Source organism: Lissotriton vulgaris, chromosome 1_1 (assembly GCF_964263255.1).
Source record: "Lissotriton vulgaris chromosome 1_1, aLisVul1.2, whole genome shotgun sequence".
Lineage (NCBI taxonomy): Eukaryota > Metazoa > Chordata > Amphibia > Caudata > Salamandridae > Lissotriton > Lissotriton vulgaris.
This window is the reverse complement of record NC_141685.1, coordinates 344,335,155-344,353,433: the sequence shown is the minus strand read 5'-3', so window position 1 is coordinate 344,353,433 and position 18,279 is coordinate 344,335,155. Positions and strand designations below refer to the sequence as shown.

Here is an 18,279-nt window from a genome sequence, read left to right as displayed (position 1 = left end):
CAGCGTGGTTGGGGAAAGATAGCGAAGGCACCACGGCGGATGACGCCAGGGCAGTAATGAGGCAGTTGCGGCAATCAAGAGAGGCCGCAAAGGCACCATGTCCTTTTGTTCCCCCGCAGGCTCCAGTGGGTGAAACCGCGGCGGGCACGAGTTCGGCAGTGACTACGGTTACAGCTTCTAGTTCAGGTAAGCAGCGACTGCCGATTGCGGGGGAGGGGTCTGTACCCTCGAGAAGGGAGAAAGTGGCTCAGCATATTCCGATTGAAATCAAGGAGAGGATATGGGCTGAGAAATATGTAAATATGTTTTCTTTGCTAACTGATCAGTATGAGATCGAGCATGTGAAGGGTCAAAAGGAGTTTTTGCACCCGAGTGTTTGGCGCGCCAAGATGGCCGCTTTTAAGGTCGATGAGAACATAGGTAATTGGGGCAGAGCGTTTGGCATATTCACTTCAATTATGGGGGAACGAAGGCCTGAAATGTTGGCCGAGTTACCCGTGTACCAGACACGTATTATGGAGTTTTCTCAGTCATATGAGGGCAATCAGTGGTTTTGTTATGATAATATTTTTCGAAAGGCCAAGGAGTTCGACACATCTCTGACGTGGGATTGTTACGACTCCATTTCATGGCAAAAAATGGAGAAATCAGGCATGTTAAAGGCATCATTGGTGGGGGGAAGCGGGGGAGAGTTTTCCCGCCATTCATCTGGGGGCCCTTTCGGGCAGGTTCAAGTAATGAGCATCACTCGAGATCGAGTGGCAATACAGGCAAAAAAGGCATCTGCTGGAATTTTAGCAGAGGAAAGTGTACGAGGCCCCAGGGGTCATGCAAGTTTAGGCACGACTGTGGGGGGTGTGGGCAATCCTCGCATCCTGAGACCATGTGCAGAGCCAAAACGGGTGATAACGGAGGTAGGGGAAGCGCCAAACAGGTCTGAAATAGTCCGAGGGGCGCCTTTACCTACCCCGGTTGATACCATGGCAATGATTCCTTGGCTCAATGAATACCCGGATCATGTCTCCGCTGGGGTGTTGCGAGATGGGTTTTCGTATGGTTTCCGCATCCCAGTGGGGAATTTTCAGGGTAAGGCACAGTGTAGGAACCAACTGTCGGTCCTGCAGAATACGGCGGTGGTACAGGCGAAGATTGTGAAAGAGTCGACCTGGGGTCGGGTTTCCGGACCATTCGACACGCCACCAGTTGCTAATTTTGTTTGTTCCCCCTTGGGAGTGGTCCCCAAGAAGGACCCGGGTGAGTTTCGATTAATACATAACTTGTCCGCCCCGAGAGGTCTTTCGGTGAATGATGCGATAGACCCGGAGGTATGTTCGGTGCGGTACGCATCTTTCGATGAGGCCGTCGCCATGTTGAATCGCCTGGGGCCCGGAGCGCTAATGGCCAAATCAGACATCGAATCAGCGTTCCGGTTGCTCCCGGTACACCCAGACGATCATCGTCTCCTTGGTTTTATGTTTCAGGGTCGCTATTACATGGATAAATGTATGCCAATGGGATGTTCCATATCTTGTGCTTATTTTGAGAAATTCAGTTGTTTTCTGCAATGGGTATTCACAAGAATGACGGGGTTTCAACATGTTATGCATTATATTGACGATTTTCTGTTCCTGGGTGCAGCTGGGGATCCAGAATGTGCACAAGCTTTAAATGAATTTTGTGGTCTGATGAATCAGTTTGGTGTGCCATTGGCACCAGGTAAGACGGTGGGACCATCAACTTCGCTCGAGTTTCTCGGAATAGAGCTCGATTCACTGGAAGGTTGCTTCCGGCTGCCCAAAGAAAAGGTGGGGAGATTCAGGGCCTCCCTTGAAGCATGTATTCGGGAAACCAAGGTGAACTTGCATCAATTGCAGCAAACTGTGGGTCAGTTGAATTTTGCCCTTAGAGTAATGCCAATGGCCCGCCCTTTCTCCCGCTCGATTGCTCAAGCCATGGTCGGTCTTAAAGAAGGGCACCATCGCACGAGGCTCTCGGCCGAGATTCGCCAGGACATGCGCATTTGGTTGGCATTTCTGGCGGATTTCAATGGTCGGGTTGTCTGGAACAAGCCGGCGGTGTCCTCCGAGGAGTTGGGGCTGTGGACAGATTCGGCGGGGAGTATAGGCTTTGGCGCCATATTCGGTAATCATTGGTCGGCTCAAAAGTGGCCGTCATGGTGGCACGAGTGTGGGCTGACGAGCAACATTGCTTTTCTCGAACTATTCCCTATTCTGGTGGCCCTACAAACATGGCCTGAGGGGTTCCGGGATCACTCTGTGGTATTCTGGTCGGATAACATGACCGTGGTTGAGTGTATAAATAGTCAGGCAGCACGGTGCAAATGGATTCTGAGATTGCTTAAGGAAATTGTGTTACTATGTATGCAATTGAACGTGCTCTTTAGGGCAAGACATGTGCCAGGAGTGCTGAATCAGGCGGCTGATGCGCTTTCTCGTTTCCGTATGCAGGCCTTCTGGGGTTTTTTGCCCACAGCGGACCCGGTGTCAGCACCATTCCCCGAAGCTCTCTGGTCTCTCGGTGCCCCGAACTACAAAACCTCGTGGGAGAGAGTTTAGCACCCAGGTCGAGGAAGGCATATGAAGGGGCATTCCGTTCTTATCAGTCCTTTTTGGGTTCGGCTAGGGGGGAGCTTTGGGGCCAGGAAGAGTATGTCGTAAAGTTTTTGCTGTCGTTACATCAGGCAGGCAAATCGGTAGCCACGGCCCAGAGGCATCGGGCCGCCATTTCCTTCATGGCGCGGGCTCATGGGATCCAGGACCCTACTGCATCTTTCGTAGTACAGAAAGCGCTGCGTGGGTGGCAACGCCTTGAGGGTCGCAGAGTAGATGAAAGGCACCCAATAGGTCTGGAGAGGTTGGCTCTGTTATTTTCCGTTCTCCCTGCGACTTGTTCATCCCAGTCTGAAACAGTGTTATTCCGGGCCGCTTTTGCATTAGCATTCCATGGGGCTATGCGGGTAAGCGAACTGGTGGCGAGGAACAAGCTGGATACGGGGGGGGGGACTGTGCCGAGAGCACTTTCTAGTTAAGGGGGATACGATGATTGTCTCGTTTCCCAGGTCCAAGACCGATCAGGGTGCGATCGGGGACAGTATAGTAGTCCATCGGAGTCCCGGATCTCCCATGTGCCCTGTCGTATGCGTTGAGGAATATTTGGCGCAGAGGGCGGCATCGTGGGGGGGACCCTGTTGAGGCACACTGATGCCACCCCACTGACAAGGTTTCAGTTCCAGCGGGTGCTAGCAATGGCAATTTCGGCCGCGGGCTTGAACCCGGGCGATTTTGGGACCCATTCCTTCCGGATAGGGGCTGCTACAGAGGATACAGCCAGGGGTCTGAGTGTGGAAAAAGTGAAGCAATTGGGGCGTTGGTCCTCGAATTGTTACAAAAGGTATGTGCGGTTGCACATGTTGTGAAGCTGTAATCATGTACTCACGCTTCTTGTTTTTGTTTGGTTTACAGTTTCGCAAGCTTACGAGGCGGGGCGGACTGTGCAGTCGACCCGACACCTGGGAACCAGCGGTCAAAGATCACCGGTAGCGGAAAAAGTGGTGTGGGTCGTGGGCCACTCATACGTGAGGCGTGCCGCGGAGGTATTCAAAGCAGGTGACATGATTCACATGGCTGGGGAATACGGGTACAGGGTAACCTTCTACGGAAGGGGCGGGCTCTGTATTGACCAGTTTCAACCTTTTGTCGAGGGTTTGTTAGGGCGGACAAGGTCACCGCCATCTATAATCATAGTGCATCTTGGGGGCAATGATTTAGTGACCATTGGTAGACGACTACTTCTCGAGGCGATACTATCCACAGTAAGTTGGTTGGCGAGAAGGGTTCCAGGGTGCACAATTGCATGGTCCCACATGATTCCACGGAAGGTGTGGCGGGGGGCAAATTCTGTGTCTGCTATCAATCATTCGGTGAAGAAGGTAAATAACAAGTTGGCGAGACTGTTTCGTACAAGTGTATTGCATTCGATTCCTCATGGTTGTATCAGGGGGGACAGTATGTATCTGGAGGATGGGGTCCATTTGTCCCGGTTGGGGAATGTTTTACTCATAGGAGACCTCGTAACATGGCTAAAGAGTTTACAGCATGACCTTTAGGTAGGAGTTTTTTGTGGGGGGTCCGGATAGCAGGTCAACTATCCGGCCTGTGGCGGTAAGGTCATGATCGGTGAGCAGTAATTGGAAGATCCCTATGGGGGGGGCGTCACCCATTACGGATGGGAGCGCCCGGGGGGAGGTGGCCATTGGCCCCTCAACGGGGAGGCGGTCCCTTCTAAGGATGGGACGCCGAAAGGAAAGGGAAGGCGGTCAAGGCCCCTCCCTGGATAGGAGGGGCTACGGGCCCCTCCTGGGAATTTCCCGGGGCCAGGACATCTGCGACGGCAGATGTGGTAAGTTGTGTGGGGTGGGGAGGGGGGTCCACGCTACCTTCTAGACACCTCACACGAGTCCTCGGACGACCTTAAAATGGCGTCGAGTTAATTGGAGCCCCCGTCAAGACAAGGGAAATTGGTATGTGCACATGAGGTACAGTCCTCTGTGTGGCAGCCCCTCACAAGTGAGGGGGTAGTTCTGGTTTAGGGATCTGACACCGGTTACGACCTTGCCGTTGGCCCTTAACGTTAGGATGTACAATTTCAATTTAAGAATGTTTTGTAGGATGTTAGTATCGGCTAGGAGAACCTTTGTATTAGAAATATGTTAAGGTCAGCCAAAACATCGTTATATGGAAATGAAATTGTACATGATATGAAACTGTTATTTTAATGTTTTAATTTTGTTTCATATTTTAATAAATATGGCCCGGAGGGTAACTCCCTCCCGCCTTCCAAAAGTTCAGAAATGTTTCCGTATTCCCATTCTTGGGGATTGTGTTGAGAGGGGGTGGCGAGTATCTCAGCCATATGGAAAGGGGCGACCAATCGGTCCCCCCGAACGTATGGTGGAGTACCCAGATCCCCCCGGGAAGCCATCTTGGGCGGGAGGCGAGTCCCGGCTGGTATGCCCGAAGCGGCGTACCCGGGGCGCGCCTTTTCCCGCCCTAGAGTGGGTGGTCCTAGACACCGAAGCCGCCAGCCACGCCCCCGGAGGCGGGCGGAGGCGGGTTTACGCCCGCCCGAAGAAGGATAAAAGGAGCGACAAGCCAAAGTAGCATCCTCTTGTTCCTGTGCTCTGAAGCTGCACCTCCCCGCTGCACGTGAGCTCGAGATGGAACGAAGAGCCAATTTTGACCCACCCACCAGCCCCTGGAGACAGCAAGTGGTCTGAAGTAAAGTTGTGATGTGGTAACTCGATTTTCTTACAGGTTACTTGGATTAAAAATTGTGATTCATTATGCAATAAAGTGGTAACTCGATTTTCTTACAGGTTGCTTTGATTAAAAGTTGTGATTCATTGTGCAATAAAGTGGATAATTTCTTACAGTATGTTTTATCGAATAAAGTATTTGCACCAGTGTTGATCAGTGATGTTTCGACAGTTCATATATTGATCATCTTCTGTCTTTTAGTGATTAGTCCTTTTAGTTTAATGTCGTATTTATTTTCGGTCGGGCGGTAAGGTCATGATCGGTGAGCAGTAATTGGAAAATCCCTATGGGGGGGCGTCACCCATTACGGATGGGAGCGCCCGGGGGGAGGTGGCCATTGGCCCCTCAACGGGGAGGCGGTCCCTTCTAAGGATGGGACGCCGAAAGGAAAGGGAAGGCGGTCAAGGCCCCTCCCTGGATAGGAGGGGCTACGGACCCCTCCTGGGAATTTCCCGGGGCGAGGACATCAGCGACGGCTAATGTGGTAAGTTGTGTGGGGTGGGGAGGGGGGTCCACGCTACCTTCTAGACACCTCACACGAGTCCTCAGACGACCTTAAAATGGCGTCGAGTTAATTGGGGCCCCCGTCAAGACAAGGGAAATTGGTATGTGCACATGAGGTACAGTCCTCTGTGTGGCCGCCCCTCACAAGTGAGGGGGTAGTTCTGGTTTAGGGATCTGACACCGGTTACGACCTTGCCGTTGGCCCTTAACGTTAGGATGTACAATTTCAATTTAAGAATGTTTTGTAGGATGTTAGTATCGGCTAGGAAAACCTTTGTATTAGAAATATGTTAAGGTCAGCCAAAACATTGTTATATGGAAATGAAATTGTACATGATATGAAACTGTTATTTTAATGTTTTAATTTTGTTTCATATTTTAATAAATACGGCCGGGAGGGTAACTCCCTCCCGCCTTCCAAAAGTTCAGAAATGTTTCCGTATTCCCATTCTTGGGGATTGTGTTGAGAGGGGGTGGCGGGTATCTCAGCCATATATATATACATATATATATATATATAAATCCTCTGCACACATTTAAAATTAAATACATAAAGTTTCATAAAATATAACAATGATGCTTGTCTTTGTATTTTCAGATGTCTTTAATTCAAGATCTTAAGCCTTCTTAGCCAACACGTGTTTCGTCGCTGTTACAGGGAATTACCCCACAACTTCATCAGTGCTAAGGGAATATATAAACAAGTACATGTCAATTGCTGATCATCTGATCCAGCTATCAATAGGGCATAGTTTAATGGTCTTGCCTTTGTATCTTTTCCACATGAAATAAACCTAGCAGATTCATTTGGAGCAGTTGGACCTTCGATTCAGGTAGAAGTGCCTCAGATAAAACTTTGCTAAATACACTAGTCCTCTAAGACTAGAGGTTTTGTGTCATCCAGTTGTTACCTTGTTCACAAAATATGGGACAGATACTTATTTTCAAGTTCTGTTGGTCTGGTGAAAGTTAACAGTACATATGTTATACCTGAAAAGATAGGCTTCATCCTAAAATTGATCATTGTATACAATCTACTAAGAAAGTTTGTCTCAAAAAAATAATATTTTTATTGTATTTGCAGGAATTTAAAAAATGTTTGTGATGCCATAATCTGAACTGTCACAACTACAGCTATTCATAAACCTGTGAAGTTCCAAGAATCATACATATAATACAGAACACTGTTGCAGAGCTAGTCATGGGATTTATTTGATTTATCGAAGTGCTTCCTACTTTAAAATGCAGTGACTAACTCTTAAACATGTAGTGATAGGATTGATTAAAATTAGTTAATTTATTATTATCACCACATAAAATCCTCCAAATGGCAACAACATTGTTCTCAGGGATCAGTTTGTAGTGGTAATCTGACCCAGGTGCAGATTCAAATTAGTTAAGTTAAGAACTCCTTTGCTTGTATCCCCATTGTTATAGAACATAATTCTCTTCAACCAAAGCTAAGTTGTTCTTGGAAATTCAACAGAATCTTAAAAATTAAAAGATGGTCATAAAAGTGTGCGAAGAGTATAGAATCCGCAGAAGCCAAATTAATAGGTCTTTATCTCTAGCTATCATCTCACTCCCAATTAAGCACTATCAATGCAAATAAAGTTCAAAGTGAACAAATATCAAGGATTATTGCAGTTCTTTAAATCAATGCATGACTGAATTGAAGATATTACATGAGTTTAAACATTGTAAAAGAAGTGGCCTTTACCTGGTCCGCACACCAAACCCATGTCGCAATTACAGTAAGGCCAAATACCAGTCCTGGCCAAGGAAGGTCACCTGTGACAGCATCCCTGAACATGTGAAATGAATCAGCACGCGGAAGGTGGCAGGTGGTGTTAGGTACTGTCACATTGGGAATTGCTGTCATGTACTTTTCCGCAAGTCCAGGATACCAACCAATTTCATTAAATGCTGAAAAAAAAAATTGAATGATCTTTGACTCTATAGAAATACAGACCTATAACTAATGGGTGTAGAAAATTGAAATCAGGTATGGCTTGTTTTCTCTAAACTTCAGAGTTGATTTTTGTGAAAAGAATAATTTTATAAAAAGAATCTTTATCTTGTCTGGTTTAGACATCTTTGACTTATTTGTAGGTTCTATTGACATGGCTGACATTCTGGTTGACTTTGATCACAGAACTAATCTACCAGGTAATTCCAACATATAGTTCAAATATACTAGACCTCGAGCCCCTTTCAGTACCAATGGCCCTGCTTTGCCTCTCAGTCTTAAATATTGACTTGGAGAAGCTTCCCAGGGAGACTTACAGGAGACCCACTTAGTGCTACCAAATACCTGTCCATTTTATGTTGGTGGGGATAGTACAGAGTCTGACCAACCTGTCAATTTAAGCATCATAAATACCGTTAGTGTGCTTACCCCGTTCCAGTGAATGCTTTCATGATGGGTATGGAAGGCATGGTTTCACAGCAGAATGCTATTTATAAGGAAGGCCTCTCAGTCATTTCTTGGAATTTGGCTTGAGTCAAATCAAAACTTATTGAGCAAGAACAGTACACCTTTATCACAAATTATGATGTTTGCGTATTCTAGGAGACCTGGGCACTGGACAAAATCTTCATTGAGGGGTTGGGAAGTGGAGGGTTTTTGATACTGATAAAGTCCGACATTATGTGTACCCACATATTGTTGAATTTAGATTTACCTGATTGAATGGGGGTATTGCTTGAATTCCCAACAGGGTTCGAAATTGGTGTTGCTAAATATAAATTCTAGGTTTATGCCTTCAAATAGCCAATCACTGATTATATCTCTTTTTGACAATTTGATGGTTCAGTTACAGCAGAGTCCTAAAGTGATTGTAGCTGATTATTTTAATTCTTCATTTGAACCCTCTCAATTCCTTAGTATGATAACAGAAAAAGCAGATTATCAATGGGGCATCCCTAGTCTTCAGGGTAAATCTCATCACTGTCTCTCCAATGTTGCTCTACAAATTGCCTCTGTGGTGTTAGGGTTGAAATTGAGAGCATGTAACGAGAGAGCCTGCTCTTAGCAAAAGAGAGCAGCCACGTTTAAGAGAGAAGTCACTGCTAGTGTAATTGATTAATTATGTTTTTCTTGATGTCAGTCTCTGGCCAATGCTTCATGACATGGTGGTTTTGCCAGGTGCAGACAGTGACCTCAACCTCCTGATGGTCACAGTTGTGGGAAATGACCTTATGAGATCATTGTCTGATGACTGCATTGTGGTCCCTGACCCTTCTTTTGCCCACAATAACACAAGAGTTTCCTGGCCTAGGGTTATGGCTAATTACAACATCTATGCCAAGATATATCAGTGGTTTATATATTTTTTATCCAATTATGAAAACTTCCCTGAGGAGGCTATACCAATCTTAGATATTCATGGTAGGTTCTTTAACAAATTACAGAGCATTTTTTATAACAAATTAAGTGCTCACATACAAGCCCCTCTCAAAGACTCAAAATGGTACTTGCCCAACTGTGAGTGGGCCAAGAAAGCAATGGCAGCGCTATTAAGAGCCGTAACGCATTTGAGATTTGCACAGCTCATCAGGAATATAAGTACACAACCGATCATGCAAAAAGGATTGGAAAAATTATAATTGGTTGCTCCAGGCAGTTAAAATGAATAATGGCCGGACATTCTGGCATATAATTGCACATGGGACAATTGGAAGCTTTAACACCAGATGGAATATTATCTCACCAGAAATATGGGAAGAACAGGTTGCAAAACTCTACACTCAGGCTCCACCCACAAAACAGCTCTCCAATGTGGTTGATGAGTATCCCAACGGTGATGTACCCAAGCTTGGAAATGGGAAGTTCACTAAGATCTTTTTTAGTCTAGAGGATACCCTCTCTGCTATTAATAGTCTTAAGACACTAAGTGGCTTACAATCAATGATTTGCGTTGAACATCGGCAGTCGGTAATAGGGAAAATTTGAATATCGCCGTATATTGTCGGTTCACCACGCTGTGTTAGCGGAATATTTGCAACGATTTCCAAACAGGACATGTGAAATATGGTGATATACGCCAATTTTCATCAATATCCCTTGAAAACCAGCGATATTACAACTGCGTTGATGGACATGTCTTTAATAGGAAGAGGTGGCTGTAACCTTCCAATCCACCTACCATTCTGCACATGGCTCAGTCGAAATATTTGTTGACGTTAGTTTTCCCCGATATCAGCGCTTAGCGCTGCTTTTTTATTCCCTACGCGAGTACTGGCCCGGCTTGTAAATTCCGCAATGTGCCGTTAGCGAATATTTTCATGTTTTTCCCTGAAAGGTACTCCTACTTTGCATCTCATTAGCGATGGTACCATTAGGTGGTACCAAAATGGCTGCTAACATGTGCTAATGCATGTTAGCATCGCCTTGTTAATAGGGCGATGAAATTATTGCCACTTTAGCGGCAAAAAGTACAGCTAAAGCAGCGATAATGCCCTTGTAAATATGCCCCCAAAGGTCCCCTAGTCCCATTTGCATTCCAGGTGATTGTTGTGAGGTCAGCAGTCTAGTAGTTGGGTGGGCTGAGCTAGCAGGGTGGAAGGGAAGAGGAGGGGAATGGACAGGATGAGGGCAGATAGAGTAGGGACAGGGACTCGATAAGAAGCATGCAATAAAGTTCATGAATGAATATATCAGTGTCTGTTATCATTAACAGTAAGACACTACAACTGGCGACGAGGGTGGGATGGGCATGAATACAGCCCACAAAGATCCATGAGAGTGCTCTGCCCCGTGCAGCGCTGCAAAGAAGAAAACCCTGCTGTGTGGAGCTGCCGCCTGACGAGAGAGGCCAGCAGCAGGTGACCCTACCCCCCCAGTGACAGCAAGGGAGTGATGAGGGGGCCGTAGCAGTCGAGCGCTGAAACGCTCGAGGGAGTTGCAGCAGCGAGCGCTGGAACGCTCGAAGGGAAAGAGCAGTTTGCGCCAAAACGCGACTCCACCGGATGCGTGTGAACCGGCGTGTGCAGAGAAGACAGAGGTCGGGAGCCCACTCCGACTCTGTCTAGCGTCCCTAAAGAATAGCCCTGAGTGAAGAACGTGACTCCAAAGAAGTCCGGCGGTAAGCGCAGTCGAGCGCAGTGGAACCGGAGCTGGAAGAGCCGCCGGCATTGAAAACCTCACGCCCGATGCATGAGCTTTGGCACCGTGTCGCCGCGTGATCGCGGCAGTTGGCGCAGCAAGGCGAGAGCCCACCCCAACCTCACCTGACTGTGGCAGTGGCTGAAGAGGACTGAATCAGGAGGTCTGCTGTCCCCTGGAGTTGTCTGCTGGTGAGTCCTGAGTGACCTGGGTGCTGAGTGAGCAGGGAGGAAACACTGCATGCAGATAGCAACGGCGGCCATTTTGAAGTCAGGCATCTTTGAGGACAGACCCATTGGTTGTAGTGGGGCGGCCATCTTGAAGTCAGGCACAGTACTTTGCCAGCAGAACGACTCACATGAGCTACAAAGACACGAATGAGAAGTGCAAGATAACTTAAGCAATCAAGAATAAACAAGCACAAGCTAAGCTAACTAAACAGTGGAAAAAACGACCGCAAATAACCTATCCAGGCACTTAAAAACCGGGTGGTTAGAGGCAGAAAGAGGCGGGAAGCACGTGTAGCCAAGATGGTGACTCCAGAGACATCTCCACAGCGAAACAAAGCCAAGCCCGTTGTTGCAGGAGGGTCACACCTGCGGGCCCCAGAACCACTAACACTGACCACAGGTGGGGAGCATGGGTCCCAAGTGGCAAGAGTGGCTTGAGGATTTTGAAGACTACATTGAGGGCTCCAGAGTGAGTAAGGAGAAATTGATCGCCCTCCGTAACCTATCGGGTCGAGAGATAAGTAAAATAATCAAAGATCTTCCCCTGCTGACGCTGGAACCTACGATAAAGTACGTGAAGCGCTCAATAAAAAGTTTCTTCATAAGAGGAATGTGGACTATGAACGTCATGCGTTCCATCAAGCGCGCCAAGGGAAAGAGGAGGCAATGAGCGCATTCATCACCAGATTACGACGGCTATCAAGACACTGTGAATTTGATACCTTTTCAAAAGATGCAGCCATAAAATTGCGAATAATAGACGGATGTCATTCAGAAACTCTCAGGAGACGGCTATTGAAGAAGCCTCATGAGCTGGATGAAATTGAGGAAATGACCCGCGTCTATGACCAGGCCGAGGAGCATGCCGTCAGCATTGAAACGAGGCGCAATGTAAGCCATGAACAAGTGCGACGCGTCCAAGCCAAGGGCGGCAGTCGAAGGAGCTCGAAAGACAAGCACTGGAAATCGCGTCCGTCATCTCGTAACAAACACTCAGAACACAAGAGGCGAGAACCCTGGCAAATGGAGAAGAGACCCGAGAAGTCAAAGAAATGTTACCGGTGTGGATACGACTACCCTCATGCCGATGCCTGCCCTGCCATGGGTCAGAGATGCAGGAGATGCAGACAGACGAATCACTTCGAAGCAATGTGTGGGGACTATCACTAAGAGAGGCAAAGTGAAACAGCGAGACCGTCCAGATCCGACACCAGAAAACACCATGCAAGAGCTGTCCAAGAAAAAGCCACGGTGTCCTCAGGTTCGTCACACTTCAGTCGAGAGTCGTGCAGATCTCAATGGGAGCGGAGGTGACCATCCCGGGATTCCAGATCATCTTCCAGAGACTCGGCCTACACCATTGAATATGTAAATATGATCGCTGACCCGGACCAACTCAAGAAGTATCCACGTTTGGACATAAAAGTAGGAAATCATGACACCAAATTCGTATTAGACAGCGGGTCTTCGCTGAACTATATCCCGGTCACAAAATACGAGAGAATGAGACCTAAGCCTCCACTGACACATGCACCAGTCAGAGTTTTCACCTGGATGTCCAGGAAGCCACTTCAATGCTTGGGAAAATTCCCAACAACATTCAAACATGACACCATCACCATACCGGCAGTCATCCATGTCATCAAGGGCCCAGAAGCCGACTGCCTACTCAGCTTGCCAACCGATGAGCGTCTCCGCCTTGTGGAGATTCTCTTCAAAGTCAACGATAACCAGGACGTTGTCAGCAAATTTCCCAGACTGTTTCAAGGGCTAGGCAAACTGAAGGGCTGTCAAATACATCTGCATATCAACGAGCAAATCAGGCCAGTGGCACAACACCCCAGACGTGTACCATTCCATCTACAGGCTGCCGTTGAGGAGGAACTCCATGATCTCCTAGCAGCAGACATTATTGAGCGGACGGATGGTCCCACCCCGTGGGTATCGCCGGTGGTTATCGTACCCAAAAAGGGCACCCCCAACAAGGTGAGGCTGTGTGTCGACATGCGCCTACCCAACACTGCGATTGAAAGGGAACGTCATCCTGGGCCGCATCTGAGGGACATGATCTCTGCTCTAAATGGGGCGAAGGTGTTCTCAAATCTGGATTTAAATAAAGGCTACCACCAGCTTGAGTTGGACGTCAAGTCTTGCTATATCACGACATTTGCAACCCACTTAGGACTCTTCCAATACAAGAGACTGAGTTTCGGTGTCTCCTCAGCCACTGAAATCTTTCAAAAGGCAATTTGGCAGATCATTCAACATGTCCCCAACACTCTTAACTACAGCGACGACATACTAGTGTATGGCTCAGATGTCCGTTAACATGATATTGCACTTGATCGTGTTTGCCACGTCTTGCTAGATGCAAATTTGACATTGAATAGTGACAAATGTGAATTCCACCAGTCCACTTTGAAATTCTTTGGCCACATCTTCTCGGGTGCAAGGATGAAGCCTGACCCGGATAAAATAGCGACTCTGAACAATACCAAGAGCCCGCATGACGTTAGCGAACTAAGATCGTTCCTGGGGATGGCCAGCTACTGTGCTCGCTACATAAGAGACTATGCGACCATCAGCCATCCCCTTCGCATCCTCACCAAACAGGGTCAACCATTTGATTGGACGCCCCAGTGTGAACAGGCGTTCAGAGAGATCAAACATGCAGTGGAGTCTGCTGACAACCTTTCATATTTCAATCCTAAATGGAAAACTGAAATCACAGTGGACGCCAGCCCCAGCGGGATCGGGGCCATCCTAGCGCAATATGACAGTGACTCTGACCAGAGGCGCATCGTCGCCTACGCCAGTCGCAGTTTGTCCAATCCTGAAAGGGCATACTCACAACCCGAAAAGGAGAGTCTTGCTGTGGTCTGGGCATGTGAACATTTTCATGTTTTCACCTACGGCAAGCACTTTACTCTGATTACAAACCATCAGGCGTTAGTCACTATCTACGGCAACCCCAGGTCCAAAATGCCCCCGAGGATTGAGAGGTAGGGCTTGAGAATTCAGGAGTATACCTTCACTATTGTCCACAAGCCCGGGAAGTCAGAAAACCCAGCTGATTATATGTCCCGTCATCCTCATGCATCCTCGGATTCCAACCCTTCCATTGCCGAAGAGTACATCCATTTCGTGACTGACCAGGCACTGCCTCCTGCCGTTCCCAGAGAAACCATCCGCGAAGCTACAGCTCAAGATGCCGTCCTGCAGAAGGTACTCCGCAGAATTCAAAACAACAAGTGGAGACATGATCCCCAAGACAAAGACAATGATCCGACTGTTAAACTTGAGATGCAAGCCTTCCGACACGTCTGTGACGAACTGTCTGCTACCACAGATGGAATAATACTGCGAGATCATAGGATCGTGGTCCCTAGCCAGCTGCGACAAGGCGTCATCGACCTTGCGCATGAAAGACATCGAGGAGTGGTTTCAACAAAGCTAGCACCCAGGGAACGTGTGTGGTTTCCAGCCCTCGAACAAATGGTAGAGTCCACCCTGAAAGATTGTCATCTGTGCCAGCTGACCAATAAAGGTGACCCTCCAGCCCCCTTACAAATGACAGTTTTACCTGATGGAGTTTGGCAAGAGCTCGCCATAGATTTTTATGGACCACTATCCTCTGGCAAGTACGTGTTGGCCATAATAGACGAATACTCGCGCTATCCCATCGCGCAGTTTGTGTTATCCACGAGTGCCTCTAGCACCCTCAAAGTGCTGGATGAAGTGTTTGCAACATGGGGGGTCCCCAGAGAAGTAAAAACAGACAATGGGCCTCCGTTCAATGGGCAAGAGTTCAGTGCATTTGCAAAGCACCTGGATTTCCATCACAGAAAAATCACACCCCTATGGCCACAAGCAAATGGCCCGATTGAAAGGTTTATGGCCACGATCAAAAAGACATTCCAACAAGCCACTGCTGAAACAAAGGATTTGCAAGTGGACCTCAATGAGGTGCTCAGAGCATATAGGACAACCCCTCACTCGACCACTGGAAAGTGTCCTGCAACACTCATGCTTGGGCGTCCCATGAGAAATCGCATCCCAACCTGGGAAGGGGCTTTGCGAGCATCATCGCCACTCCGCGACCACCAAGAGATGGTAGTCATCGATAAACACAACAAGGACAAAATGAAATCTTATGCAGATGCCACAAGGAGAGCGAGATCATCGTCCTTACATGAAGGAGATTATGTTCTTGTGAAACAGGACCAGCAAAGAAGACTGACTGTCGATTCAGAGATGAACCTTTGCTGGTCACTCACCAGAAGGGAACCATGCTAACCGCAGAATCTGACCAACGGCGAGTTACCAGAAACATCTTGCATTTCAAGAAATGTCCTCGGGACATAAAAGGACCCTTGACGAGCGGGACTGACATGTCCTCTCTGGAAGAGCTTGACCAAGGTAATCGAGAAAACAGGGGTCGACTTGGTGAAACCCTGAGTAGTGCTGTTACTGAGGCCATGTCTATGCGACCCCGTCACAACATACAGCCACCAAAGAGACTCATTGAAGAAATGGACTAGCATGCCATTCTGTTATTTTGTTAAAAAGGGGGGAGATGTTGTGGGGTCAGCAGTCTAGTAGTTGGGTGGGCGGAGCTAGCAGGGTGGAAGGGAAGAGGAGGGGAATGGACAGGATGAGGGCAGATAGAGTAGGGACAGGGACTCGATAAGAAGCATGCCATAAAGTTCATGAAAGAATATATCAGTGTCTGTCATCATTAATAGTAAGACACTACAGTGATCTTTATAAATCAGATCCTGGGCTGTGTACTAGTTATGTGAACATTGTCTTTAATGCAATAGCTAGGGTTGGGCAGATTCCTGATATCTGGAAGGGGGGGTGGAAATAATCCTGATATTTGAAAAAGAATACGCTACTTGTCAGTCAAATTATAGGCCTATTAGCTTAGTAGACAATCTTCAAAAAATATTCATCAGGCAGGTCTAAAATAGAGTGGTTTAGATCAGTTTTTCAAATTTGCCCTCCATTATTGGAAATATGGCCTGCTGGGCAATTAGAAACTCTATGTGGCATTTGTTGACCTGTGTGCCGCATTTGATCTGATACCTGTGAGACCCTTTGGAGAGTAGTAGCAGCCATGGGAGTTCCTGGTTGATTACCTGAATTATTAGTTAGGATGCATGTAAAGAACTAGGTGCATGTCAGCTGGGGTGACACAGGTGATCTGACAAAGCGCATCCCATTTGCTAGAGGAGTTCAACAGGGGTGCGTTTCGGCTCCCACTTTGTTCACCTTATATATACATTATGTGGAAAAGGAACTGACAAAGTGTGTCAATGATTCTCCTACTCCTAACAGGACTAAATCACCTATACTCCTTTTTGCAGATGATTACAGATGATTCATCTCCAAATCCCAGATGGGATTACAACATCTGCAAAATAAATCTGGAGTACTGTCGCCGCAGGGATTTAGATTTAAATTCTGCAAAAAACTAATTTATGGTCTTTGGTAAGAATGTTAAGAGCTGGTCTGCCATAGCTGGGATAGACCGCTTGGAGTGTATCCTTAGTTTTATTTATCAGGGGGTGACCCTTTCGGACAAAATTTTGGTGGATACATATATTAAATAAAGGAGCCCTGGTGATTTCACATAGATCTAAGGCAATTCTAATCTTCCCGAAGAACACATACTTGAGTACCATTACCCCATCCCTGGAAGACTATTGAGCAAAGGCCCAAAATGTTGCATTGTATGACGTAGAAATTTGGGGTTACACTGATTACTCGAGGCTTGCAGTGATGGAGAACACATTCATTAGATCATTGCTCTCGGCTCCAGTAATGCCTCCTTGGTCCCACTTTATTCTGGTATTGGGATGAAAAGAGAATCTGGTCTGATGCACTTAAAACAACTACTATTCTGGAATCATTCATTGAGAGATGTAAAGAATTTGGATTGTGTATTGGACATACCGTGGTTAAGGTTTGTTCATGACTGGTGCTAAAAAAATAGTTTGATCAAACTGTGGGACTCGCCTGAATTACATTGTAAGGCAGACAACAGGTCTTAAAATCGATCTACTTGTCTCTAGTGTGGCAAGAGATAATAACCATGGCACTCTGGTACACCTTACCAAGCAGTTCTTGGCATTTAAGCCTACTCCTGCTTTTGATAGCTATATGGATAATATAACACCACCGCTGGCCAAGATCTTTCCAACAACCCCCTGTATATACTTCTTACCGAAGATACATAAGACTCTAATAAACCCTCCTGGCAGACCAATCGTCTCATCTTGCATTTCACTATATGAAAATGTCTCTAAATACGTGGACACCTTTCTTGCTCCAATTGCTCAAACAATGCCCTCATACCTGAAAGATACAGGGGATTTCCTGAGGATTCTTATGGATGTGACTTGGGACCCAGGCTATTTGTTAGTAACAATAGATGTTGTATTTTTATACACTTCCATAAGACATGATATAGGACTGAAGGCATGCCAACACTTTTTGAGACAAAGCAATATCACAGAATTGGAACACACAACAATGCTCCTAGAAATGATTAACATGTGTCTAACAAATAACTTCTTTCCCTTCAACAAAGAGCTCTATAAACAAGAGTGTGGAACTGCTATTGGGATTTCATTTCCCCCCAACTATGCCAATATCACCATAGGCAGGTGGGAAAAGACGATTGCATGGGACAGTAACAATCAGATCGATTTAGATCGCATTATTCTGTGGGTACGTTACATCGACAACCTATTTGTGATCTGGAACAGAACTGACCAACAATTTAAAGAGTATTTCTCTAGATTGAATGACAATGAAATTGGTCTACAGTTCACATGTTCAACAAACAAAAATCAAATCAATTTTTTGGATAACAAAATATATATATCCGAAGGTAAAATTGAATCAACCTTGTTCCGGAAAAATATGGCTGAGATACCCGCCACCCCCTCTCAACACAATCCCCAAAAGGAGGGAAACCGGAAACAGTTCTTAAAGTTTTTGGATGTGGGATGGAGTGACCATCCCGGCCGTATTTATTAAAACAAAAAATTAAAACATTAAACGTTTTCATGTTATGTACAATTTCATTATCACA

The 18,279-nt window shown here is 46.7% G+C and overlaps 1 protein-coding gene across 1 annotated transcript in view; it reads right to left on the bottom strand.

Moving 5' to 3' along the window:
- Positions 1–18,279, bottom strand: part of LOC147747153 (sodium/glucose cotransporter 4-like) — a 782,848-nt gene that overhangs the window by 366,058 nt on the left and 398,511 nt on the right. Inside the window, exon 7 of the mRNA XM_086952400.1 lies at positions 7,561–7,766. Within this exon, the coding sequence (XP_086808526.1) occupies positions 7,561–7,766 (206 nt within the window). The remainder of the gene's footprint in view (positions 1–7,560; positions 7,767–18,279) is intronic.